Raw genomic sequence first — 22,190 nt, 5'->3', positions numbered from 1 at the left:
ATCAGTATCAGTTGTATTCAATTTCTTTTTTATAATTAAAAACTAAGGGAGTTGCAAAACCTTCATCCTCACTGTTTGACTATCTCTTTGCCTTACTAGTAACTTTCTTCAGTGCTAATGTTAATTATTTCACCAGAGCAGACAGTAAGATGAGAAAAGTCTAACTCTTACAGCAACAGTATTGGTACAAGTGCCATGCCACTAAGCTAGCCTCAGTCACGTACTCAAAATGTTAACATACAGTTTTAACTTTTCTAAGGGTTATTAACATGAACTTAATTGCACCACATAGTAACTACTGAATGTGCATTTTCTTATGTTATTGGCCATTCACAGAAAACACTAATTGAATCTTACCCATTTGCTTTCTTTGAGCTGCTCTATTTCTGGTTTCCCTAAAGCTGCTGTTCTTTGCTCTGGATATGCCATTGTGTAATACTGGGGATGCAAGAGCCATAGAGCTTTCTTTACTTTCCTCTGAGCTACTTGAAGAAGAGGAGGAAGATCCTGATGAGGAGGCAGAGGAAGAAGCCGAAGAGCCTTCTATTTCACTTTCTGGTAAAAAAAATATTAGAATTCTAAGTAGGAACACAGCAAATTAGTTACCTTGAAAATTAATTAGTAGCTGTAATTTGCTGGTTTACACGTTACAGAATGTTTCTTACACATATCACTTCCATATAATTAGTTTCACAGTGTATTGTTTATAGACGACAATGACAGTAGGGCATACATTATAGGTGGCACTGGTAGTGTCACCTATAGTGAGTGATAGCTGGCTGACATTTTCCATTGTAAGACAGTTTTCAGTTGCTCATGACTTTGCCAAACTAAGTATGTGGGCTGAATTTTTTCATGCTACATTGTCTGGTGGCATTTTTTCTTTTTTTAAGGTTCAGCTAAAAATGTTCAGCCATTTTCAAGGAAGGCTTTGCAATGTTAATAAAATTGTGGTGGCTTCTTCTTTAAGAGTTTGGCACCTTCATGCTTTGGAATAAAAATGTGATATATGACAGGGCGGCCTTCATGTGTTGCATAGGCAACATTAATTCCAGCACTTCCTTTCATCTGAGTGCGTAACTTTGAAATCTTAATAGCCTTTTGGCATAGCGTTTTGTGTGCAATACACACACAGTTAAATATAAATCATATTTATGTGTTAAATGTACTGACATGGCAAGTTCAAAGTGTTCATCACAAGCACTGTTTGCTAAGACTGTTGTCTGAGACTTCAAGGTTCCATTTTCACATTTAGCAGAAGATTTTTAAAGCAGCAAATAAGTATAGCTGACAGGACCATTTTTCTCCCTCGCACCCCTCAACAAGCCATTTAGCTCCGTGATGACTCCCCATGTGAAACTGAGTACAGGCACACAGACTATTACCAACAGGATTGAAAGATGGTGTACAAGTCTGCTTCTTTGATTATAAATGTATTTTTACTTATAAGTTTCCCCTACTGCAGGCTTTTCACTAGTAAAAGCTGAAACTAAAGAAACTTATTGGGTTCTATACAACTTTAAAACAGAAGACTTCTATACTTAACATGCAAACGGCATGAAAACACAAGATGTTATTACAAAACATTCACAGTTCTCAGAGACAAGGTTTTCCTACAGAAGGCATTTTAAAAGCTTTGTATTTTTAAGAGTTATTTAGCTAGAATTTATGGGAATTATGGTAACTTTGCCTACAAAGGCAAAAAAATATTAGCAAACATTTTATAGCTAAAGTTTAATATATAAGCAAACACAACTTTTAAAACAGATTTTGTTTCTCACCTGATGACAACACAGAATGATTTGTTACGGGTGTAGTTCTAGCTTTTCCATTTCTTTCACGTGAGGACATGCAAGCAGAATCAGAAGATTCACCAGAACTGTGGGGATAGGTGCTAGCATTTATTTTATGGCTTGTAACGCATGCTGCTCTGCTAGAGGTAGGTTGGGTAGAAGAATCTTCCTGCTCAGATTCAATTTTTGCCTGAGATTTTAAGGGTTTCTGCTTCACATTTCTAGCCATACAAAGGAAATAGAAATAACTGTAATATACAATGTAAGCGAGCAGAATATTTCAATAGGAAATAATGAAATATTTGGAAACTTGGATAAAAGGCAATAATTGCTATTGCTAGAAAACAGACTGTATTCAGTACCATTTCCAACTTGGTGAAAAGCGATTAAATTTGTGAACTAAAATATTACATTTTATTATGTCTGCAGTTGTAACTCTCGTTACAGTGTGTATGGTAACAATCATTGTTTCATGTTCTCTATGTATATAAATCTCCCCACTGCATTTTCCACTGAATGCATCCGATGAAGTGAGCTGTACCTCACGAAAGCTTATGCTCAGATAAATTTGTTAGTCTCTAAGGTGCCACAAGTACTCCTTTTCTTTTTGCGAATACAAACTAACATGGCTGCTACTCTGAAACCATTCACAACTCAGTAGCTGATGCTAAGTGCTCATGGTAAAAGTGCAATTTACACCTACAGTGAAAATATCTAATTAAATCAGGAAATGGATTAGATATCAACTATGCATATATACATAAATCTGAGGCTGATCATGTTTTTCCCCCTATTTTCCAAGTTGCAGCAGCTGCCTTTGGATTTCTGATGTACCCTAGAATCCTCACTTATCAGTTGCAATAGGCATTTAAAAGGACCATGTGTACCAATTATATCCTATGATAAACAGAGTCCCAAAGACACCAGCTAACAGGTACAACCTGGGAGAAAGATCCTGCTCTCTGAAATAAAATGTGAGTACCCAGAAATATGAATACACGAAGTCTATAGTTTTCCACCGTAACTCAAATCTAACCTGTGTGAGTGCTGCACACAAGCCTGGGGTTCAGTTTGATTACTGGAGAACAATGCTCTTCTGGTAGAGGAATGGAAGAGAGAAAGAGCACTTGTTCGACACCAGAAATATTTCTTCTAATAAATGAAATTAAAGCATTAAAAAAGCCTAAAGGGAAAATTTGTTACCTGATAAAGCCCTGAATTAACATATATACTAGTCCTTTAAATCTTGAGTTCTTCATTGTTTAGAATAAGGCATCCTTGTACACTTAGGCCACATACGCACTAAGGGCTCTTTGCTGGTATGGCTATACCGGTATAGTATACTGGCAAAGAGCTCCTACCCTGGACGCAGCTTATACCACCAAAACTGTGATTTTACTAGAATATTATTCCACCACACCTAAGCAAAAAACAAAGTACACGGGTAAAAGTGCAACTTTGCCAGTATAGTTGCGTGTACTACTAGGGGCTTCTGATAGCACAACTATGTTGGTCAAGAACCACACCTCTTCAACTCTCTGGCCAACACAACTGGGCTGGCAGAAATCTTTAGTGTGGACTTGGCCTTAGCCAGAGAGAATTCTGCACCTCTTGCACCTGTTCTACTTGTCTTAAGAGACTTACACATAAAACTACATCTCTTGGTTTATGGGACGTTTGTACACTTCTTCCATAGCTACCTCCTAGCAGACTTTTAGCTGGGAGCATACCAAGTGTTCCCCTCTGTGACCTCCTCCCCCTGTCCTCTTTCATGGGCAAAGACATGGGGCAAGAATTAGATTGAGAATCCACCACATATAGGAAAGTCATCCAGAGATTTCTGGGGAGCCTTGAAGGAGGCCATTTTGTTTGCTCACATTAGAAAATACCTACCACTTTAGGATACTAAGTGGTAACTTGGTTCCTTTGGGTTATAGACTCACTAAAAAGATTTTTCTAATTAAGCAGCCACAAATTCATACAGCCAGAGATTCTTTTTGAGGGACAAGAAGTGCATGCTGTGGTCAAGATGTGTCTTGTAATTTGCAGAGACTTATCTGAAGCACTCCTTGAATTCTGCTGAAGAGGAAATGAGGTCTCAATAATCCTCTGAAACCCTAATCCTCGGCTCAGTGAAGGTCTGTGTGCTGGGAACATGTCACACACAATTCCTTTTCAGATATGAATGAGACTGATGTTTCAGATAGAGCATTGCCTGCTCTTTATGTGTTTCTTTATTTCAGCCATACTTGCCTGCTGTTTGGTAGAGGGAAGGGAGCAGATTGAGAATGTGAGGAATACTCCTGTAACAGATCCTAATAAGCTCAGCGCACCTGCCACTGCCCCCATATGCTCTACAGTTAAGCGCTGAAAACCTAAGTTGGCTCACTACTTGCCAGAAACAGTAGGGAAATAAAGAACTGTATTTGGCCAAAGTAGGTGGACCTTTCTTCTGCTGCCAGCAGCAGAATGGCTGGGTGGCAACAGAAAGGGATATATCCAAATACACGTTGCTAGGCAATGAGAGCCATTGCCTCTGGATAGCAAGCACAGAAGGGAAAAACACATTTAAAAGGACTGGTGGAGAAGCAGCTGAAAATGATTTGTAGGTGATAAATCTAGACTAATTACATTTGCATCAATCACTACCACCACGAGGTTTGACCCTCAGAGACTTCTTGCCACACCACCATGCACGCACACAAAGTGTGGAATAAAACATGGAATTAACCATGTTGCATTAGGGATATTGAGGCTTATTTTCTTGGAAATTTTGGGTAAACTTCACCATGAGCTACCAACACCACATTACAATACATGTGGAATATAACTTCCTACTATATATGCTTGGTTATAACAACTTATCCTTATTATGGCTAGCAACTTTTACTAACTTGTAATTGGTTATCATTTAAGCCTTCCAGCTTTCATATAATTTCAGTCAGTTAAAATTTGGTTGTCTGGCTAAAGCGGAGATTAAAAATGGTTCTACTTCATAAGCTCATAACTGTTTTGTAATAAATTTATTTTGCACTACACAAAGGACTTTCTTTGCGAGTCTTCACTGCTGCAAAAAAAATTGTACTAAATATTTCACTATAATTAACCATTTAACTAATAAGTTAATCCTAGGAGATCATGCTGCCATCTTACAAAACTGATGCAACAAGCATAATTTTTACAATAGTGAAAATGCCCCAAATGCATTAATCTTTTTAATCTATTTACCTGAGTGTTTTGTTAGGGTGCTGTACCATGCTATGACTTTGCAACCTCCTATTACATCTCTGGCTTCTTCGTAGTCTTTCATTGTGTTTTTGGCCAGTTTTAAAGTCTGAAACGATTCTTCTCATTTTTTCCTCAAATAGCGCTGATAATCTCAAGGTCATACTATAAATCTAAATAAAGAGATGTTAACTTTAAATTACAAAGTATCTTACGAGTAAATTGAGTGTTTTACAAAAACAAGAATTTACTGAAGAGACCATCTGGAGAAAATGACAAAATGACTCAGCATAAATTAGAGCTACAAGAGACATACGACTGACACCTACTTTTTCTGAATACTTTTGTTGCACTCTATTCTTTGTCCAAACCCACCAGACTGGTAGCTTGCTCTGTTGCATTACTAAATAGGTATTAATAAAGGACCCAACACTAAATGAAGCCTAGCCCAACCTGACGACTATTATGAAAGCATAGCGTACAAAAAGTTACCTTTGATCTTTTACTTGGAGTGTAAGATTTTGCATTGCTAAATATTAGTCTTATATCTTTGCATAATTCCATCGGGTTGTCATAATTTCCAGCTTCCAGCGTCTCCTTCACTGTACCAAAGTCCATTGGAGTGTCTATAATATGTCTGTAGTCCTAGATAAAAGATACGGAGCAAAAAAATTTCAGTTGCTCAAAAGGGCATATAGACAATAAAGCAGAAGAATTTTGGTGTGTTATTTTATTATTTCTATTAGCACAATAAGGACAGCTGAATAGTCTCAAGTCTTGAGCTCTGACCTCAGCAATTTAAACACCCCAACCCCAGCAAAAAAGACTCAAGCTTTTAGGTTCAGATGGCTTAGGTTCAGCCTCTGTTGCTGCTGTCCCACCTGGGAGTACATACTACAGCAGCTTTCATTTTTAAAAGTTTCCATCTTTTATGGTAGCAGAGAAAACCGTGAATATAAACAAAGAGCAGCTAATGCAGTGATGTCTGAGTCCACAGGGCTTTATAGCTTTGAGTGGGTAAACTGTCCCCATTCTTCTCAATGCAAGTTATCATTATTGGGCACCTGAGTTAACATTAAATGTCAACATTGACTATTTCACCAATTATCAAAGCAGAGGGAAGATCATTGCATAGATCTTTCATACTATCTACTCCAAGTGACTATGTAAATTGGTAGATTGAGTTTACAGGGCAGGCTTAAGAGATACCACCACTTACTTCTCCCCTCCCCTCAATTAAGAAGGGGCTGCGCAGTGCCCAGCAAGGCATCTGAGCCCCACCATGGAGTCCAACAGAGCCCATGGGTGTATTTGAACCTCAATAAAGGGAGAGCCAAACTCAAGGACTAGAACCCAGACAACATAATCTATTGGAGCATTATCTTATTTTGTCATCTTAACTGGGCAGAGCTCGGAAGAGTAACACTACTTTCTTCCGAACCTTTGAGTATTACTGAACATTTATGTTACTTTAGCATGCAAAGACCCCAACCAGGATTGGGGCCCAATTGTACAGAATACTGAACACACACAGACAGTCCCTGCTACAGATATCTTATAATCTAAAAAACATTAGAACAAAAACTGTTAGGAAGACATAATATACAAGTAAATGAACAAGATGACTAATGGCACACTTTGGTTCTTACATGTTATGTGATGTGTTCTTAATAGGGTCAGAGGAAGTATTAGGAAGAAATGAAGGTTACTTACCTGTAACCTGAGTTCTTTGAGATGACTCCACATTTCCCACTTATGGGTACTCCACCTCCTTTTGGTTGAACCCTCTTCTAGCAGAAACAGATATAGGACTCTCGTATCCCACCACTGAGGTGGAGACTATAAAGGGCACGAAGCACCCGCCCAACTTCAGGTCCTTCCACTGCAAAGCCAGAGACATAATCACAAGGCCTCTGACAGAAAGGAGGAGGAGGGTGGGAAGTGTGCATATGCAGAGACATCTTGAAGAACTCCAGTTACTGGTAAGTAATCTTCATTTCTTCTGAGAGTGGCTCTGCATATTCCTACTTATGGGAAAGATTGACAAGCAGTACTGAGACTAACCTGGAGGTTGGAACAGGGAATAAAAACAGAAGCACCACTTTGCCAACCCCAGAGCACGTTGCTTGGTGAAAGGGAACACTGAAGTTCAGGTTGCAGCTTTGCAAATCTCAGTCTGAGGCATCTGCCTCAGACAAGAAAAGAAAGCAGCAACGCAGCTCTAGTGGAATGTGGTTGAATCGAAGCAGCTACCGGAATTTTTGCTCGTGTTTAACGCTCAGCAATACATTGCTTAATCCACCAGGAAATAGTCTGAGAAGAAACGGTATACCCCATGTTGTTCCTGGCATATGAAACAATTTAGTCATTTTACAAAAGCTCTTAGTTCTGTCCAAAAAATAGGCAAGTGCCCTTATGGCAGCCAATGTATGGAGGACAGATCTTTTTTCACTAGAATGTAGCTCAGAGGAAAAAATGGTAAATTAACAGACTGATTAATGTGAAAGTCAAACACCAAATGATAAAATGAACATTTAGCCAATGGGGCGAAATGAGATTTCACCAACATGGTCAAAACCGGTCTAAGGAAAGGAGAGGGTCCCTAACAGGAGGCACATATCTTAGATACACCTTTATAAACCTTTTAACTGAAGCAAGAACAAACAGCGATCTACCATCAACGAAAGCAGGATACGTAGAGATGGCTGCCAAATGGACCTTTAATGATGTGTTAGACTAGACAACTCTTGATTTTTTAAAGTACGTTAAGTAGTCCAACCAATATTGAGAATCAGACCTCCTCTGCATCCATGCCTGAAAACTAGACCATTTTAGGAAATAACAGTTTCTAATGGACCATTATCTAGAGTTAACTAGTATGAACAGATGAACACGACTGCTCAAGAGCAGACAAAGTATGACCATACACGCTCAAGCGAAGGGACTTACATGAAAAATCCTGTCCCCCTCGCGGGACATGAGGTCTGGAGACAGAGGGAGGTATATGAAGACTCCACTGGACAGTTGAAGGAGATCAGTAAACCACTGCTAATGTGGCCAAGATTGGGCAATGAGTATTATCTTGCCTTATCCTAACAACTCTCTATCACCTGCTGTATCAAGGGAAAAAGAAACACATCAGACCCCTCTCCTCAGCGCAGCAGGAAAGCATCTGACACAGTCTGTTCCTACCCACTCTAGAACAGGAAGAATGACATGTTCTTTGGAACGTAGTTGCAAATAGGTCCACATTTGGGTTGACTCCATCTGGAAAATATGGTCAACCACCTAATCTTTAGGGACCTCATGTGCATCTGAGAGCAGTCTCTGTTGAGACTATCCACAACTACATTGCTTTCCCCAGCCGAATGTAGTGCCACAAGATACATTTCATAGTAGATACATGAATCCCACAGATTTATCACCTCTGCAAACAAGGAGGCGGAATGATCATCCACTGCTTGTTAATATAATACTTTTCAGACATGTCTGTTACTAGCTGCACAACCTTTCCTGGCAGCTGATGGAGGAATGCTCTTAGAGCGAGATGAACTGTTCTTAGTTCCAGTATGTTGATGTGCAACGTTCTTTCCTGAGAAGACCAATGTCCTTGAACTGTTTAAATGATTCAAGCATACCGCCCCCAACCATTGGGTGAGGCATCTGAAATCACTGTCCAAGATGAACCTGAAGAACTGAACTGCACACTTCAGAGCATGTTTGTCCTGCTTGCCCCCCAGTCCAGAGAGACTATGATGTTCTGAAGTATAGTGACCAACAGCTGAAGGCTAGCTCAACTTCGACTGTAAGCCTGGGACCTGCCTCACAGGTTTCATTTTTAAACTGGCAAACAGTCACATAGGTAGTGGCTGTCATAAAACCCCTGAGACTCAGGAAGAACCTCACCCTCTATGTGGGGCAACTTCAAATTCTTGACACTTACTTCATTTTGAGAAACCTGTCATCAGGTAGAAAAACTCTCATTACCACTAAGTCCAATATGGCACCTATGAAAAGGATCCTTTGTGTAGAACAGAGGATTGACTTTCGGATGCTAAGAAGAAAAGACTGGTCATAGTAACTATGTGAAAAGTCCTCACCACAGCAGCTTTTGATAGCCAATCGTTCATATAAGGGCAAACAAATATACCCTGCTTCCTCAGATACAACGCTACCACAGAGAGACACTTTGTAAATACCCTGGGTATTGCAGAAAGGCCAAATGGAAGCACCTTGTACTGGAAATGGCTCCCAGCTACCACAAATCAAAGGTACTTTTGATGTTTCTGAAACTGAAATGTGAAAATTAGTGTCCTTTAGATTGAGAGTTGGGAACCAATCCAGGACTGACAGCAAGGGATTACTGAAGACAGGGTCAGCATATGGAAATGAAACTTCCAGATGTATTTATTCAATTCCATTAAATTTAATATCGATCAGAACCCCCTCATTCTTCTTTAGCACCCCAAAATATCAGAAGTAAAAATCATGACCCTTCAGGTAAGCAGAAATCTCCTTGACTGCTCCTAACAAAGCAACTTCTCCACTTCTGTGCGAACTGCCTCATGAGAGGGGTCCCTGAGGAGGGATAGAAAGGGGAGTTTGAGGAAGACAGCATTTCTTAATTGAATGCCATAGCCTTTTCCCATGATCTCTAAAATCCACTGTTTGATGTTGCCTGCCTCCATTTGTGGATGAAATGGGGTAGAGCCTGTCTCCAAAGGAGTGGGTAGAAAAAAGGTAGCTGGCTGGTCCTAGACTCTCAGACATCATGTCAAAACTGAGACTTGGTGTTCCGGAATGAGGGGGCTGATGAGGAAGTGGGCTATTTGGGTTTGCAACCTTGTTTGAAAGGTCTCTTTCTGCAACCGTTCTGTGAGGCTGCAGGTTGTTGGTAATTTGAGTCTCTGACTGGATGAAAAGTAGGGTGCTGAAGGCTGGGAGCATTGCTGCCTCTGCTACTGAAAGGAGGGCCAGGCCTCCTTTCAATGGGTGGGATTAATCCCAGAGACTGAGCGGTCAAACTTGCATCCTTCAGTTTTTCTGGTAAGTTGCCAGTCTTTATACGGAAAAGACCTTCCCCTTCAAAAGGGAGATCGTCCAAGCTTACTTCTGGTGTCCATAATTATACAAGAGGATCAAAGCCATGTATGCATCCTGATAGCCACAGCAGACCCAATCCTCTGGCAGCAGTCTGAGGCACTGAAGGAAGCTCTGAGGAAATACCTAGCTACATTCTGACCCTCCAATAAGATAGCATTAGACAACCTTCTCCTGTCTTTAGGTACATCCTGGAGAAGACAACATTCTCCCAGAGAAGGAACTGGTCACAAGCCATAACTGCCTGATAAGTCACCAATTCACCATCCTAATACCGAGGGATGAGGAGAACACCTTTCTCCTCCATGAGTCAATCTTCTTTCCCCTCTGTCACTCAGGGTGAAGTGTAGTTGTCCCATCCTTGCCCTGTTGCTGGCAGCAACTATTACCAGCAAGTTGTTCACAGGGTGGGTATGAAAATACGAGAACCTGTCCAAGGGTAGCTGGTATAGTTTGTCCGCCTTCTTTAAGATAGGTAGACAAGAGGTGGGATCGGACCAAACAAATTTGGCCGACTACAAAAACCCAGTCAGGATGGGGAGTGACATCAACAGATCCAGGGGAATCAGACCACAGGATCTCTGGGCTTTCAGATTCCTTGCAGATGAAATGTCGCCTCTACAAGAAGAGTAACTAAAGAGGTCTTGGCATGGTCATCAGTAAGTCCCTGGGCACTGTTACCCAGGGTTTTCAAAACCCAAAGCAGCGGTAACTTAAACTGTTTCACTCCAGGGGCTGTCAGGAATAAATCAATGAAAGCACAGCAATTCTATCTGATGGAAGATTAATACAAGTAAGCGTGCTCTTATCTAAAACTTCAATTTATTAGACATAAGCACACACAGACATAAGCAATAGGTTTAGAACAATCCAAATAATTGCCTAGAATCTGAGATGGTATAATGTGCAGCAGGTCAGCAATGGCCCGTTGCTTCCCCACCGGGGAGTCTGGTGTCAGAAATCAGAGTAACAGCCGCGTTAGTCTGTATTCGCAAAAAGAAAAGGAGTACTTGTGGCACCTTAGAGACTAACCAATTTATTTGAGCATAAGCTTTCGTGAGCTACAGCTCACTTCATCGGATGCATACTGTGGAAAGCGTAGAAGATCTTTTTATACACACAAAGCATGAAAAAATACCTCCCCCCACCCCACTCTCCTGCTGGTAATAGCTTATCTAAAGTGATCACTCTCCTTCCAATGTGTATGATAATCAAGGTGGGCCATTTCCAGCACAAATCCAGGGTTTAACAAGAACGTCGGGGGGGGGGGGGGGGGTTTAAGAATGTATCACATATATCACCAATGTGATATATGCCATCATGTGCCAGCAATGCCCCTCTGCCATGTACATTGGTCAAACTGGACAGTCTCTACGTAAAAGAATAAATGGACACAAAATCAGAGGTCAAGAATTATAACATTCATAAACCAGTCGGAGAACACTTCAATCTCTCTGGTCACATGATTACAGACATGAAAGTTGCGATATTACAACAAAAAAACTTCAAATCCAGACTCCAGCGAAAAACTGGTGAATTGGAATTCATTTGCAAATTGGATACAATTAACTTAGGCTTGAATAGAGACTGGGAGTGGCTAAGTCATTATGCAAGGTAACCTATTTCCCCTTGTTTTTTCCTACCCCCCTCAAGATGTTCTTGTTAAACCCTGGATTTGTGCTGGAAATGGCCCACCTTGATTATCATACACATTGTAAGGAGAGTGATCACTTTAGATAAGCTATTACCAGCAGGAGAGTGGGGTGGGGGGGGAGGTATTTTTTCATGCTTTGTGTGTATAAAAAGATCTTCTACACTTTCCACAGTATGCATCGGATGAAGTGAGCTGTAGCTCACGAAAGCTTATGCTCAAATAAATCGGTTAGTCTCTAAGGTGCCACAAGTACTCCTTTTCTTTTTGCGAATACAGACTAACACGGCTGCTACTCTGAAACCAGTGGATCTGAAGACACTCATGGTCTTGTCTCTTTTGTTACTGAAGCTAGAGGTAGAACAGGACGCTGCTTTGGAACTGTGGCAGCCTTCCCAGAATCAGACAAGATGCATAGTTCTGATGCACAGGAACTCGCACTGCTAGAGTTGGCCATCTTGCTTCTATGCTGTTCTTCCTCGGCATCTCAAAATCCGAAACTGAAGGCAATGATGACCCTCATTCAGAGACACCACATGCATACATCTGGAAGAGGTAGCTGAACTGACCCTGGTCCTGCTGCCACAGGGATTACATCAAAGTCCGACTGCTGTGAGGCACGAGGTATGGTATGAACGAGACCAGCCGAACTGTTCCTTAACCTTTCTTACAGAACCAGAGTGTGGGATCTGACCAGACAGCCCTCAATTTGGACATTATCACCTTGGGGGTTTGACTGGAGGAGCCATAGGAACTGATCCCAGTCCCAGTAGGGGCTGCGGTTTCTTGGAACCCTGCAGTCAAACGGAACAGACTGAGGCCACCAGGGCCAAGGCTAGCTCTTTAGACCTTTGAACCGAAATCAGAACAGATACAGAGGATCTAGCCTCAAGGGCTTTCTTAAGTAGTAGTAGTTGTAGGTGAGTCTTCCTGTCTTTGCAAGCTCTGGGGAGAGGTGGGGTGAAAGTCTGGCATCCATGAAGTGGTTCAAGAAAGTAATATTTAAAGTTAACAGTCCAAAGAAGTTAATGCACACAAAAGAAGTTCACACTTCTCAATCACGGTTTCACGCTGTCTGCAATCATCACTGCATTGGTCTACATTTACAAGGTTTTCTTTTGCAACCACAGGGGCTAGGAATTGACGATTTTTCAAATGAAAGCTTAGATTCTATAGAATATGAATGTCATATGGTCCACAAATAAAAAAAATAGGTCAGATTGAATTCATGCCAAGCATTTGACAGCCCTGCCCATGAATCTCAAGGAAATTGTAAATTTTTTTTTTTAAAACACCCATTACAAGTAACTAACTTCAAGCAACACAAAATGATACTAGTATGAGATAAGCAGTTCCAGTTTCAACAACAAACAAAAAGACCTAGGAATTAAGAATACAGACAATGTAAATCTTTTCATAGATGATAGGACATAGATACCTAGGCACATGGCAAGGCTAATTTGTGTCAACAGTTCTGGACTGAGAATATAGCACATAGCTCCAAGAGCTTGAATCTATGAAGCCAACTTCATGAATGACAGTCTTATTATGGTACAAGTTCTGTACCAAAAGAGAGAAATAAGACAAACATTAAATCACTTAAGATTTATGAAGGATAACTTACAGGATATTGGTCCAAATCAACAGGTTGTCTAAAAGGCTCAGAATCTTCGCATTGGAAAATTAAATTCACCAGTTCCATACATTGTTTCTTCCAGGTATTTTCATCATAGTTAATTTTCATATTGCTTCGTCTCTTCATAACCCGTCTCTTAAAAAAAAAAAAAAAAATTACTTCCTGAAAAAACTAAGTTTCAAAAATAATTCCAATTAGAATTTTAAATACGTTGCAGAAATTGCTGGCTAAACTTCGAGAGTAGTATCTTAGTAAAGAAACTAAAAATTAATAGCAAAAAAAATGCAAAAAGCATTCTACTTTTTGCATTTTTTGTAATTTCTGCTTTTCAATTTTTGATAAGTGTTGAGTAAGAATTTTCTCCTCTTCAACCCAGTTTTCCTGATTGGCTGGCCTAGAGGATTAAGCATACTATTATATTTAAGTGTGATAGGGGTGCATAGATGCTCTCTTTCTTGATCTCTGCAAATTCCTTTGGGAAAACAAGTATACCCAGTGATCAAAGGGGTTACACCCACATCTTGGGTTTTTTTCTAGCTGTTTTCTTGCTAGAAACACTGTCCTGTGTCCCTTAGGTATAAACCTTAAAGAAAAGACCTAAGACTTTGTTTCCTGAATAATTCCAACGTTTACACATTAGGTTCATATACTCAGACTTTAAAGTCAGAAGGGACCATCATAATTAAGGATAAGATTTTGTCAGATATTTTTGGTAAAAATCATGGGCAGGTCACAGGCAATAAAGAAAAATTAACAGAAGCTGTGACCTGTCCATGACTTATCAAAAATATCTGTGACAAAATGGGGATCAGCGGGTCCCTGCAGCAGGGCAGCTGCGCAGCAGCTGGGAGCAGCCGGGGCTCCCCCACAACCTGCTGGGATCGCTGGGGCTCCAGGGGCCGCCACAGGCAGCAGGGGTACCCCACAGCTCCCTACCCCTGTGGGGGACTCTGCATCTCTCCACTGGAAGAAGCCACGGAGGTCACTGGAAGTCACGGATTCAGTGACTTCTGCGACTTCCGTGACTAAATCGTAGCCTTAATCATGATAATCTAATCTAACCTTCTGTACATCGCAGGCCACAGAGCCTCACCCAACCACTCCTATAATAGCCCCTTAATGTCTGGCTGAGTTACTGAAGGTCTCAAATCTTGATTTAAAGACTTCAAGTTACTAAAAATCCATTTACTCTAGTTCAAACCAGCAAGTGACCTGTACCCCCTGCTGCAAGGGAAGGTGGAAAAACCCCCACAGTCTCTGCAAATCTGACCCGAGGGAAAATTCCTTCCCGACCCCAAATATGTTCATCGGTTACACCCTGAACATGTGAGAGAGACCCACCAGTCAGACACCTTGGAAAGTAACTGAGAGCCCTCCTCATCTTGTGTCCCATCTCCAGCTGTTGGAGTTATTTGCTAGTAGCAGTTGAAGATGGGCCACATGCCATTTAGGCAACCACATCATACCATCTCCTCCATGAACTTATCAAGCTCATTCTTCAAACAATTTAGTTTTTTTACACCCAAATACTGCCTTGGAAGGCTATTGCAGAACTTCACTTCTCTGATGGTTAGAACCTTTGCCTAATTTCGAGCCTAAACTTGTTGATGGCCAGTTCATAGCCATTTGTTCTTGTGCCAACACTGGCCCTTATGTTAAATAACTCCTCTTCTTTTCTGGTGTTTATCCCTCTGATGTATTTAGAGAGAGCAATCATTTCGCCTCTTAGCATTCATTTTGTTAGCCTCAACAAGCCAGGCTTCTTCAGTTTCCCGGTTCTCTGTTCCTCTTATCCTGGTAGCCCTTCTCTGCACCTATTCCACTTTGAATTAATCCTTCTTAAACATGGGAACCCAAAATTGCATCAGTATTCCAGATAAGGTCTCATCAGTGCCTTGTACAATGATTCTAACACTTCTCTTTCCCTACTGGAAATATCTTGCCTGATACATCCGAGGATTGCATTAGCCTTTTTTCAGGGCCACATCACATTGGTGGCTCAGTCATCCTATGATCGACCAATACACCCAGGTCTTTCTCCTCTTTCATTACTTCCAACTGATATGTCCCCAACTTACAGCAAAAATTCTTATTAGTCCCTAAATGCATGAGTTTGCACTCTGCATTATTAAATTTAATCCCGTTTCTATTATTCCAGTTTTCAAGGTCATCCAAACCTTCTTTTATGATATTCTGGTCCTTTTCCATATTGGCAATACCTCCCAATATTTGTGTCATCTACAAATATTAGTACACTTCCACTTTTTGTGCCAAGGTCATTAACGAAAATGTTAACTAAGATTGGTCCCAAGACTGATCCTTGAGGAATTTCATTAGTTACCTCCCTCTAGCATGCCAGTTCACCTTTCAGCATGACCAATTACAACATCCCCTTTAACCAGTGCCTTAGCTCATCATCTGATTCTCGTATAAATCCCTATCTTCTCCAATTTAACTAATAACTTCCCCTGTGGAATTATATCAGCCACTTTACTGAAATCCAGATAGATTACATCTATTGCATTCCCGTTGTCTACAAAACTAGTTATCGTCACAAAGAAATCAGGTTGGTCTGGCATGATCTACCCTTTGCAATACCATGTTGTATTTTAACCCAATTATCTTTACCACTGTGCCTTTACTTACTTTTTCTTTCAAAATTTGTTTTAAGACCTTGCATATAATTAGGGTCTAACTAAAGGGCCTGTAGTTTCCTGGATCACTTTATTCCTTTCTTTAATTAGGTACTATATTTGCAGTTATTCAGTTATTGAAGTCTGTTCTAATATCAGTTGTATCCATTGCACGTTCTGCATTATGACTTCGTTACAGGAATAAGTAAAAAAACTGAAGAAATCTTTAAAAAATTGTATCTGATTATTTGCAGTTATCACTAGGAAAGTTAGGAAAGACATTAATTACAAAAGGTAGCACGCTCCACTAAGTTCTGCTATTTCACTACTGTTTCTGCTGACCAACTTTTCAGACAGCTGGTATTTCAATATTTATGGTAAGGACAGGCCAACTTACTTTTACTCTTCTGTAAGAACTTCTTGGAAGACATTTATCATTCTCCTACAAAACAGACCACACACCACTTCAAAAATAATTCACAACATAAAATAGGTAACAACGATTGAGACAAAAGCTGCCATTATAATTTATACTACAATGAAAACAGTAAACATACTATCTATTGTGACGGACATTATAGAAAACCGTCCAGTGAAGCTAGGAGTTCCAACAGTTCCTGACAAGCCAAGAGGGAAACATCAAAGGGGATACTGTAGCCTTTAAGGAGGCCTCAAATGAGGAGTGACTTATTTAGGACCCTAAACACAAATCAATACTCAACATTCCTGGCTCCAGCATCATATCCTGAACCTCAATGGATGGATGATACTGGAAGCCTTGATGCAAAGGCACACAGAGTTGGGGGTTTCACTGATGCATCAGAAGGATGCTTGCACTCTTGGTACCTCTTATCAGATGCTTTTTATATAAAAAGGATACCTTATGACAAACCAGAGCTCAATACCACCAACTTTCAGCACTAAAGGGCATGAGAGACTGTGTGTGGCAGATGAAAAATCTTACAGTTTTTCAAGTTTTGCCTGTCTGGCTCAGAAGCAAAAGACGATCAGGCATGAAAATCCCACCAAAAGTAACTCTGGAGAAACACTGTTTTTCATGGTTTGAGTAGTAAGAGTCACTTATGGACTGAATTTCAGAGTTTCCCTGGTCTTAGTCCTGAATAGAGAACATGTGCCTTTCAGCATTTTTAAAAACTTTTGCTTAGGAATAAAAAATACTTGAAATGTCTTTTTGGTAAAAGTAGTATACTATTTTTTAATTTTATGTATACTACCAATATACCAAAAGGTGGCACTCCAAATGTACACACTGTATGCATTGCTATCAACAACTCACCACATTATAATAAATGCATTAGACTACTATTCTCAAATATTGAAGTGAATTTGTTAGTTTTATATTGCATAATCAAATGTAGTAATCAATAATCAATTTTATCTTTTTTAAATAAAGAAAAGAATTCAGAGCAAAAGTATGAATGTAATTATATCAAACAGTAATGGCTCTCATCACATCTATAATTTCGTGTTCTGAACCCTTGGCATTACCATTTTTTAAATATATAATGATTTTTGTACCCCAATTAAAAAAAAATACCCAGAGTTACATATAATTCAATAAATATGTCTTCAGATGTAGTAATATATGTATATACTACACATGTAATAGGTATGGAGCAACTGAGCCACACACATGGGGGGGGGGGGGGGAGGGAAGGAAAAGAATACTACACTTGATAACAGTGATTTATCTGTAAAATGTACACTCCATGTGCAATATTATTTACATATAAATATCCACAGCTCAACAATTATTGAAATATAGTTATGAAATATGGTATATCTACCTATACCAGATCCAAACATCCTCAAACTTTGGGGAAGTTCAAATAATGGACTGGGCCATTATATAAATAAAAATTATGTATAAAATATATGGATATAAAGCAGGTATATGTCTATAACCCAGACATTTGTAATTGTGGCATATTATAAAAGTATAGGTTTTAAAAAATATTTAAAATTAGTTTTGCTGCTGCTAGTAACTAGACTTACAGTTCTACTTGATCACAGCTAATAAGCTCCTACTTTGAATATTTGTTTAAAATAAAAAAACGAGTTTATTACCAGATCAGCAGCATCAAGAGAGTCCTGCTCATCTTCTGTTGTATTACTAAGCTCAAATATGTTTGTACAAACTGGATCACTGTAAAGTAGAATTAAAAGCTTTACTACATGAATAATGGAAAAACGGTTACCACTTTCTAGACTTTAAAACACATATGAACGGTGGAAAATAATTTTTCAAGAGAATTTAAAGTCTGAAAAGGCATGCTTAAGGAAGAAATTTTAAGCTCAGTAAACAGGGCATTGGCAACATAATTTAATTAAAAATGCCTTTTACCAATTTCAAATGATTTCTGCAGAATCTGCTAGCTAATTCATATATTATAATATGCAGCCATCTCAGCTTCCTAACTTTAGATTTATAACTGAATTTAGAGTGGCCGGCTGGAAGTTTTTCCAATGAAAAAGCAGGTGGTAATGGTTAAGAAAGGAAGGGATATAAAACGTTCTGAATTCTCTATTTAGGAAAGAATGTAGTACATGTTTAACAATTTCTCTCAGGTCAGCTAAAGCATTTTAAGATTAACGTCTTCAGTAGGACAAATGGTAACTTGTTGTGATTGGAACATCTCCATGCTAGATGGTTTACAAGCACTAGTTTGTTGATTAGCCTTTGGCTGAGGTCTTTAATTCTAGTCTAGATAAAACAGGAGACCCTACAGGTTTTCTATAGTGTGAAAAATAATATAAAATCTCAAATACACCAGATCAGGTAGATTAAAAAAGAGTAGAGAATACTTGTGTGTGACAAACAGTAAAACTGACTTACCTCTAAATGCCTAATGAAACTATATTCAGATGGTGTGTGGGAATGAGCAGAACCCTTTGCTTGCAGCTGTAAGTTCTCTCATGAACAAGTTCTATAGAATGACCTTTCTCAAATCTCGAATATTAATAAATGCTGATTAAATAGGAGTGCTAAAAATGTCCCTTTACTAGACATCTCAAGATGCTTCAAAGTTAGTTTGATAAATAGTTCAGGAAATGTTTAGAACGTGAAAGTTTCTGAAGGCTTCAAATATTCTTTGCAAAAAAAATACGGAGTAAGCCAAAATTGAGAAATTCAAGTGCTATCTCCAACCCAGGTAAATGAAATATGTATACAATTATATTCAGACTGAAATAGGACTTACTCAATGAACTTTAACAGCTGTTTAGTGATCTTCTTAGCAGACCGAGCAATAGCACTCTTAGGTTCATTGAAGGTGCTGGCATTACTTTCAATGCACCTGACTTCCCACACCAATGCAGAGATCCTCCTTTAAGATTATAAAACAAATTAACATTTTTTAATACTAAAAAGGAGTGAAGAAAAGAAAAATAACTCAGTAAATATCTGTCCCTATTAGGTCTAGTATACTAAACTGGCAATCCTATAGTATAGAACCCCACCTTAATCTCATTTAAAACAATTCATATGGAAAACAGCATAAAATATTCAGGGTTAGCCAGAGAAGTGGCAGCTGTAGGGGGGAGGAGAGAGAGACTTCAAAATTGATGCAAAAATGATAAAATAGTTTAAGTAGTTACCAACTTGTTTGCACCTCTACTGAATATTAAGGTATAGTTAAAAGAATGTTACTGCCAGGATTATTGAAAACATAATATACATGTTTAGCTAATTATGCTACAAAATGTTGAAGCTGATCAAAGAAATTCCGGAAGGTTTCTGCTTCAATCTCCCAAGGATAAGCAAACATCAAGTAGACAAACCATGTAAATACTTTTAGGAAGAAACCTGATTATGAACAGACTGTATGGTTGGATTATTAGAGAAACAAATCCAGAGGTAAAGTGAGCCTAACTCCATCTCTTCTCCGCTCCCTCCCCCCGAAAAAAACCTAACCCCACACTTTTCAAAGAAAAATCTGGTTTTAAACCCACAAAAGATTTCTAGAAATATCCTTATTGAAATGGATTTATTTTGTCTTCGTTCTTCAGACTTGGATAACATTTACAGGGGGAAACGTTTTACACAAGACACTGCTTACTTCCAACTCATGTTTCCACTTAAAGTTGAAAACCTTTGTTGTTTCTCAAATGCTTAAGATGGTATAAGCTTCTTTTAATGTATTTTTCCAACTATTTTGTATCAAAATGCACACCTTCATATAATAACTGCCTGATATAGATACAAATGTCAGAAGGGACCATTATGATCATCTAGTCTGATCTCCTGCACAACGCAGGCCACAGAATCTCACCCACCCACTCCTGCAAAAAACCTCTCACCTATGTCTGAGCTACTGAAGTCCTCAAATCATGGTTTAAAGACTTCAAGGAGCAGAGAATCCTTCAGCAAGTGACCCATGCCCCACGCTGCAGAGGAAGGCAAAAAACTTCCAGGGCCTCTTCCAATCTGCCCTGGAGGAAAATTCCTTCCCGACCCCAAATATGGCGATCAGCTAAACCCTGAGCATATGGGCAAGATTCACCAGCCAGCTATTACAGAAAATTCTTTTGTGGGTAACTCAGATCCCACCCCATCTAACATCCCATCACAGGTCATTAGGCCTATTTACCATGAATATTTAATTACCAAAACCATGTTATCCCATTGTACCATCTCATCCATAAACTTACCGAGTTTAATCTTAAAGCCAGATAGATCTTTTGCCCCCACTGCTTCCCTTGGAAGGCTATTCCAAAACTTCACTCCTCTGATGGTTAGAAACCTTCGTCTAATTTCAAGTCTAAACTTCCTGGCGACCAGTTTACATCCATTTGTTCTTGTGTCCACATTGGTATTGAACTTAAATAATTCCTCTCCCTCTCCGGTATTTATCCCTCTAATATATTTATAGAGAGCAATCATATCTCCCCTCAAACTTCTTTTAGTTAGGCTAAACAAGCCAAGCTCCTTGAGTATCCTTTCATAAGACAAGTTTTCCATTCCTCGGATCATCCTAGTTGCCCTTCTCTGTACCTGTTCCAGTTTGAATTCATCCTTCTTAAACATGGGAGACCAGAACTGCACACAGTATTCCAGGTGAGGTCTCACCAGTGCCTTGTATAACAGTACTAAAACCTCCTTATCCCTACTGGAAATACCTCGCCTGATGCATCCCAAGACCACATTAGCTTTTTTCACAGCCATATCACATTGGCGGCTCACAGTCATCCCATGATCAACCAATACTCCAAGATCCTTCTCCTCCTCCGTTACTTCTAATTGATGCGTCCCCAGCTTATAACTAAAATTCTTGTTATTAATCCCTAAATGCATGACCTTACACTTCTCACTATTAAATTTCATGCTGTTACTATTACTCCAGTTTACAAGATCATCCAGATCCTCCTGTATGATATCCCTGTCCTCCTCTAAATTGGCAATACCTCCCAGCTTTGTATCATCCGCGAACTTTATTAGCACACTCCCACTTTTTGTGCCGAGGTCAGTAATAAAAAGATTAAATAAGATTGGTCCCAAAACCGATCCTTGAGGAACTCCACTGGTAACCTCCCTCCAGCCTGACAGTTCACCTTTCAGTAGGACCCGTTGTAGTCTCCCCTTTAACCAATTCCTTATCCACCTTTCAATTTTCATATTAATCCCCATCTTTTCCAATTTAACTAATAATTCCCCATGTGGCATGGTATCAAACGCCTAATCGAAATCTAGGTAAATTAGATCCACTGTGTTTCCTTTGTCTAAAAAATCTGTTACTTTCTCAAAGAAGGAGATCAGGTTGGTTTGGCACGATCTACCTTTTGTAAAACCATGTTGTATTTTGTCCCATTTACCATTGACTTCAATGTCCTTAACTACTTTCGCCTTCAAAATTTTTTCCAAGACTTGCATATTACAGATGTCATACTAACAGGCCTATAGTTACCCAGATCACTTTTTCCCCTCTCTTAAAAATAGGAACTATGTTAGCAATTCTCCAATCATATGGTACAACCCCTGTGTTTACAGATTCATTAAAAATTCTTGCTAATGGGCTTGCAATTTTGGGTGCCAATTCCTTTAATATTCTTGGATGAAGATTATCTGGGCCCCCCGATTTAGTCCCATTAAGCTGTTTGAGTTTTGCTTCTACCTCAGATATGGTAATATCTAC

The 22,190-nt window shown here is 39.4% G+C and overlaps 1 protein-coding gene across 3 annotated transcripts in view; it reads right to left on the bottom strand.

Annotated features, from left to right (window-relative positions):
- Positions 1–22,190, bottom strand: part of BRWD1 (bromodomain and WD repeat domain containing 1) — a 113,570-nt gene that overhangs the window by 20,709 nt on the left and 70,671 nt on the right. For all 3 annotated transcript variants that reach the window (XM_073360442.2, XM_073360460.2, XM_073360451.2), the window contains exons 32-39: positions 19,260–19,385; positions 18,127–18,205; positions 16,436–16,480; positions 13,394–13,540; positions 5,511–5,663; positions 5,022–5,191; positions 1,782–2,014; positions 358–555 (exon numbers count right to left, since the gene is read on the bottom strand). In XM_073360442.2, coding sequence (XP_073216543.2) covers positions 358–555; positions 1,782–2,014; positions 5,022–5,191; positions 5,511–5,663; positions 13,394–13,540; positions 16,436–16,480; positions 18,127–18,205; positions 19,260–19,385 — 1,151 coding nt within the window. The remainder of the gene's footprint in view (positions 1–357; positions 556–1,781; positions 2,015–5,021; positions 5,192–5,510; positions 5,664–13,393; positions 13,541–16,435; positions 16,481–18,126; positions 18,206–19,259; positions 19,386–22,190) is intronic.

This window comes from Lepidochelys kempii, chromosome 1 (genome assembly GCF_965140285.1).
Source record: "Lepidochelys kempii isolate rLepKem1 chromosome 1, rLepKem1.hap1, whole genome shotgun sequence".
Taxonomy (NCBI): Eukaryota; Metazoa; Chordata; order Testudines; family Cheloniidae; genus Lepidochelys; species Lepidochelys kempii.
Note: the sequence above shows the minus strand (reverse complement) of the source record. Positions and strands in the feature narration are given on the sequence as shown.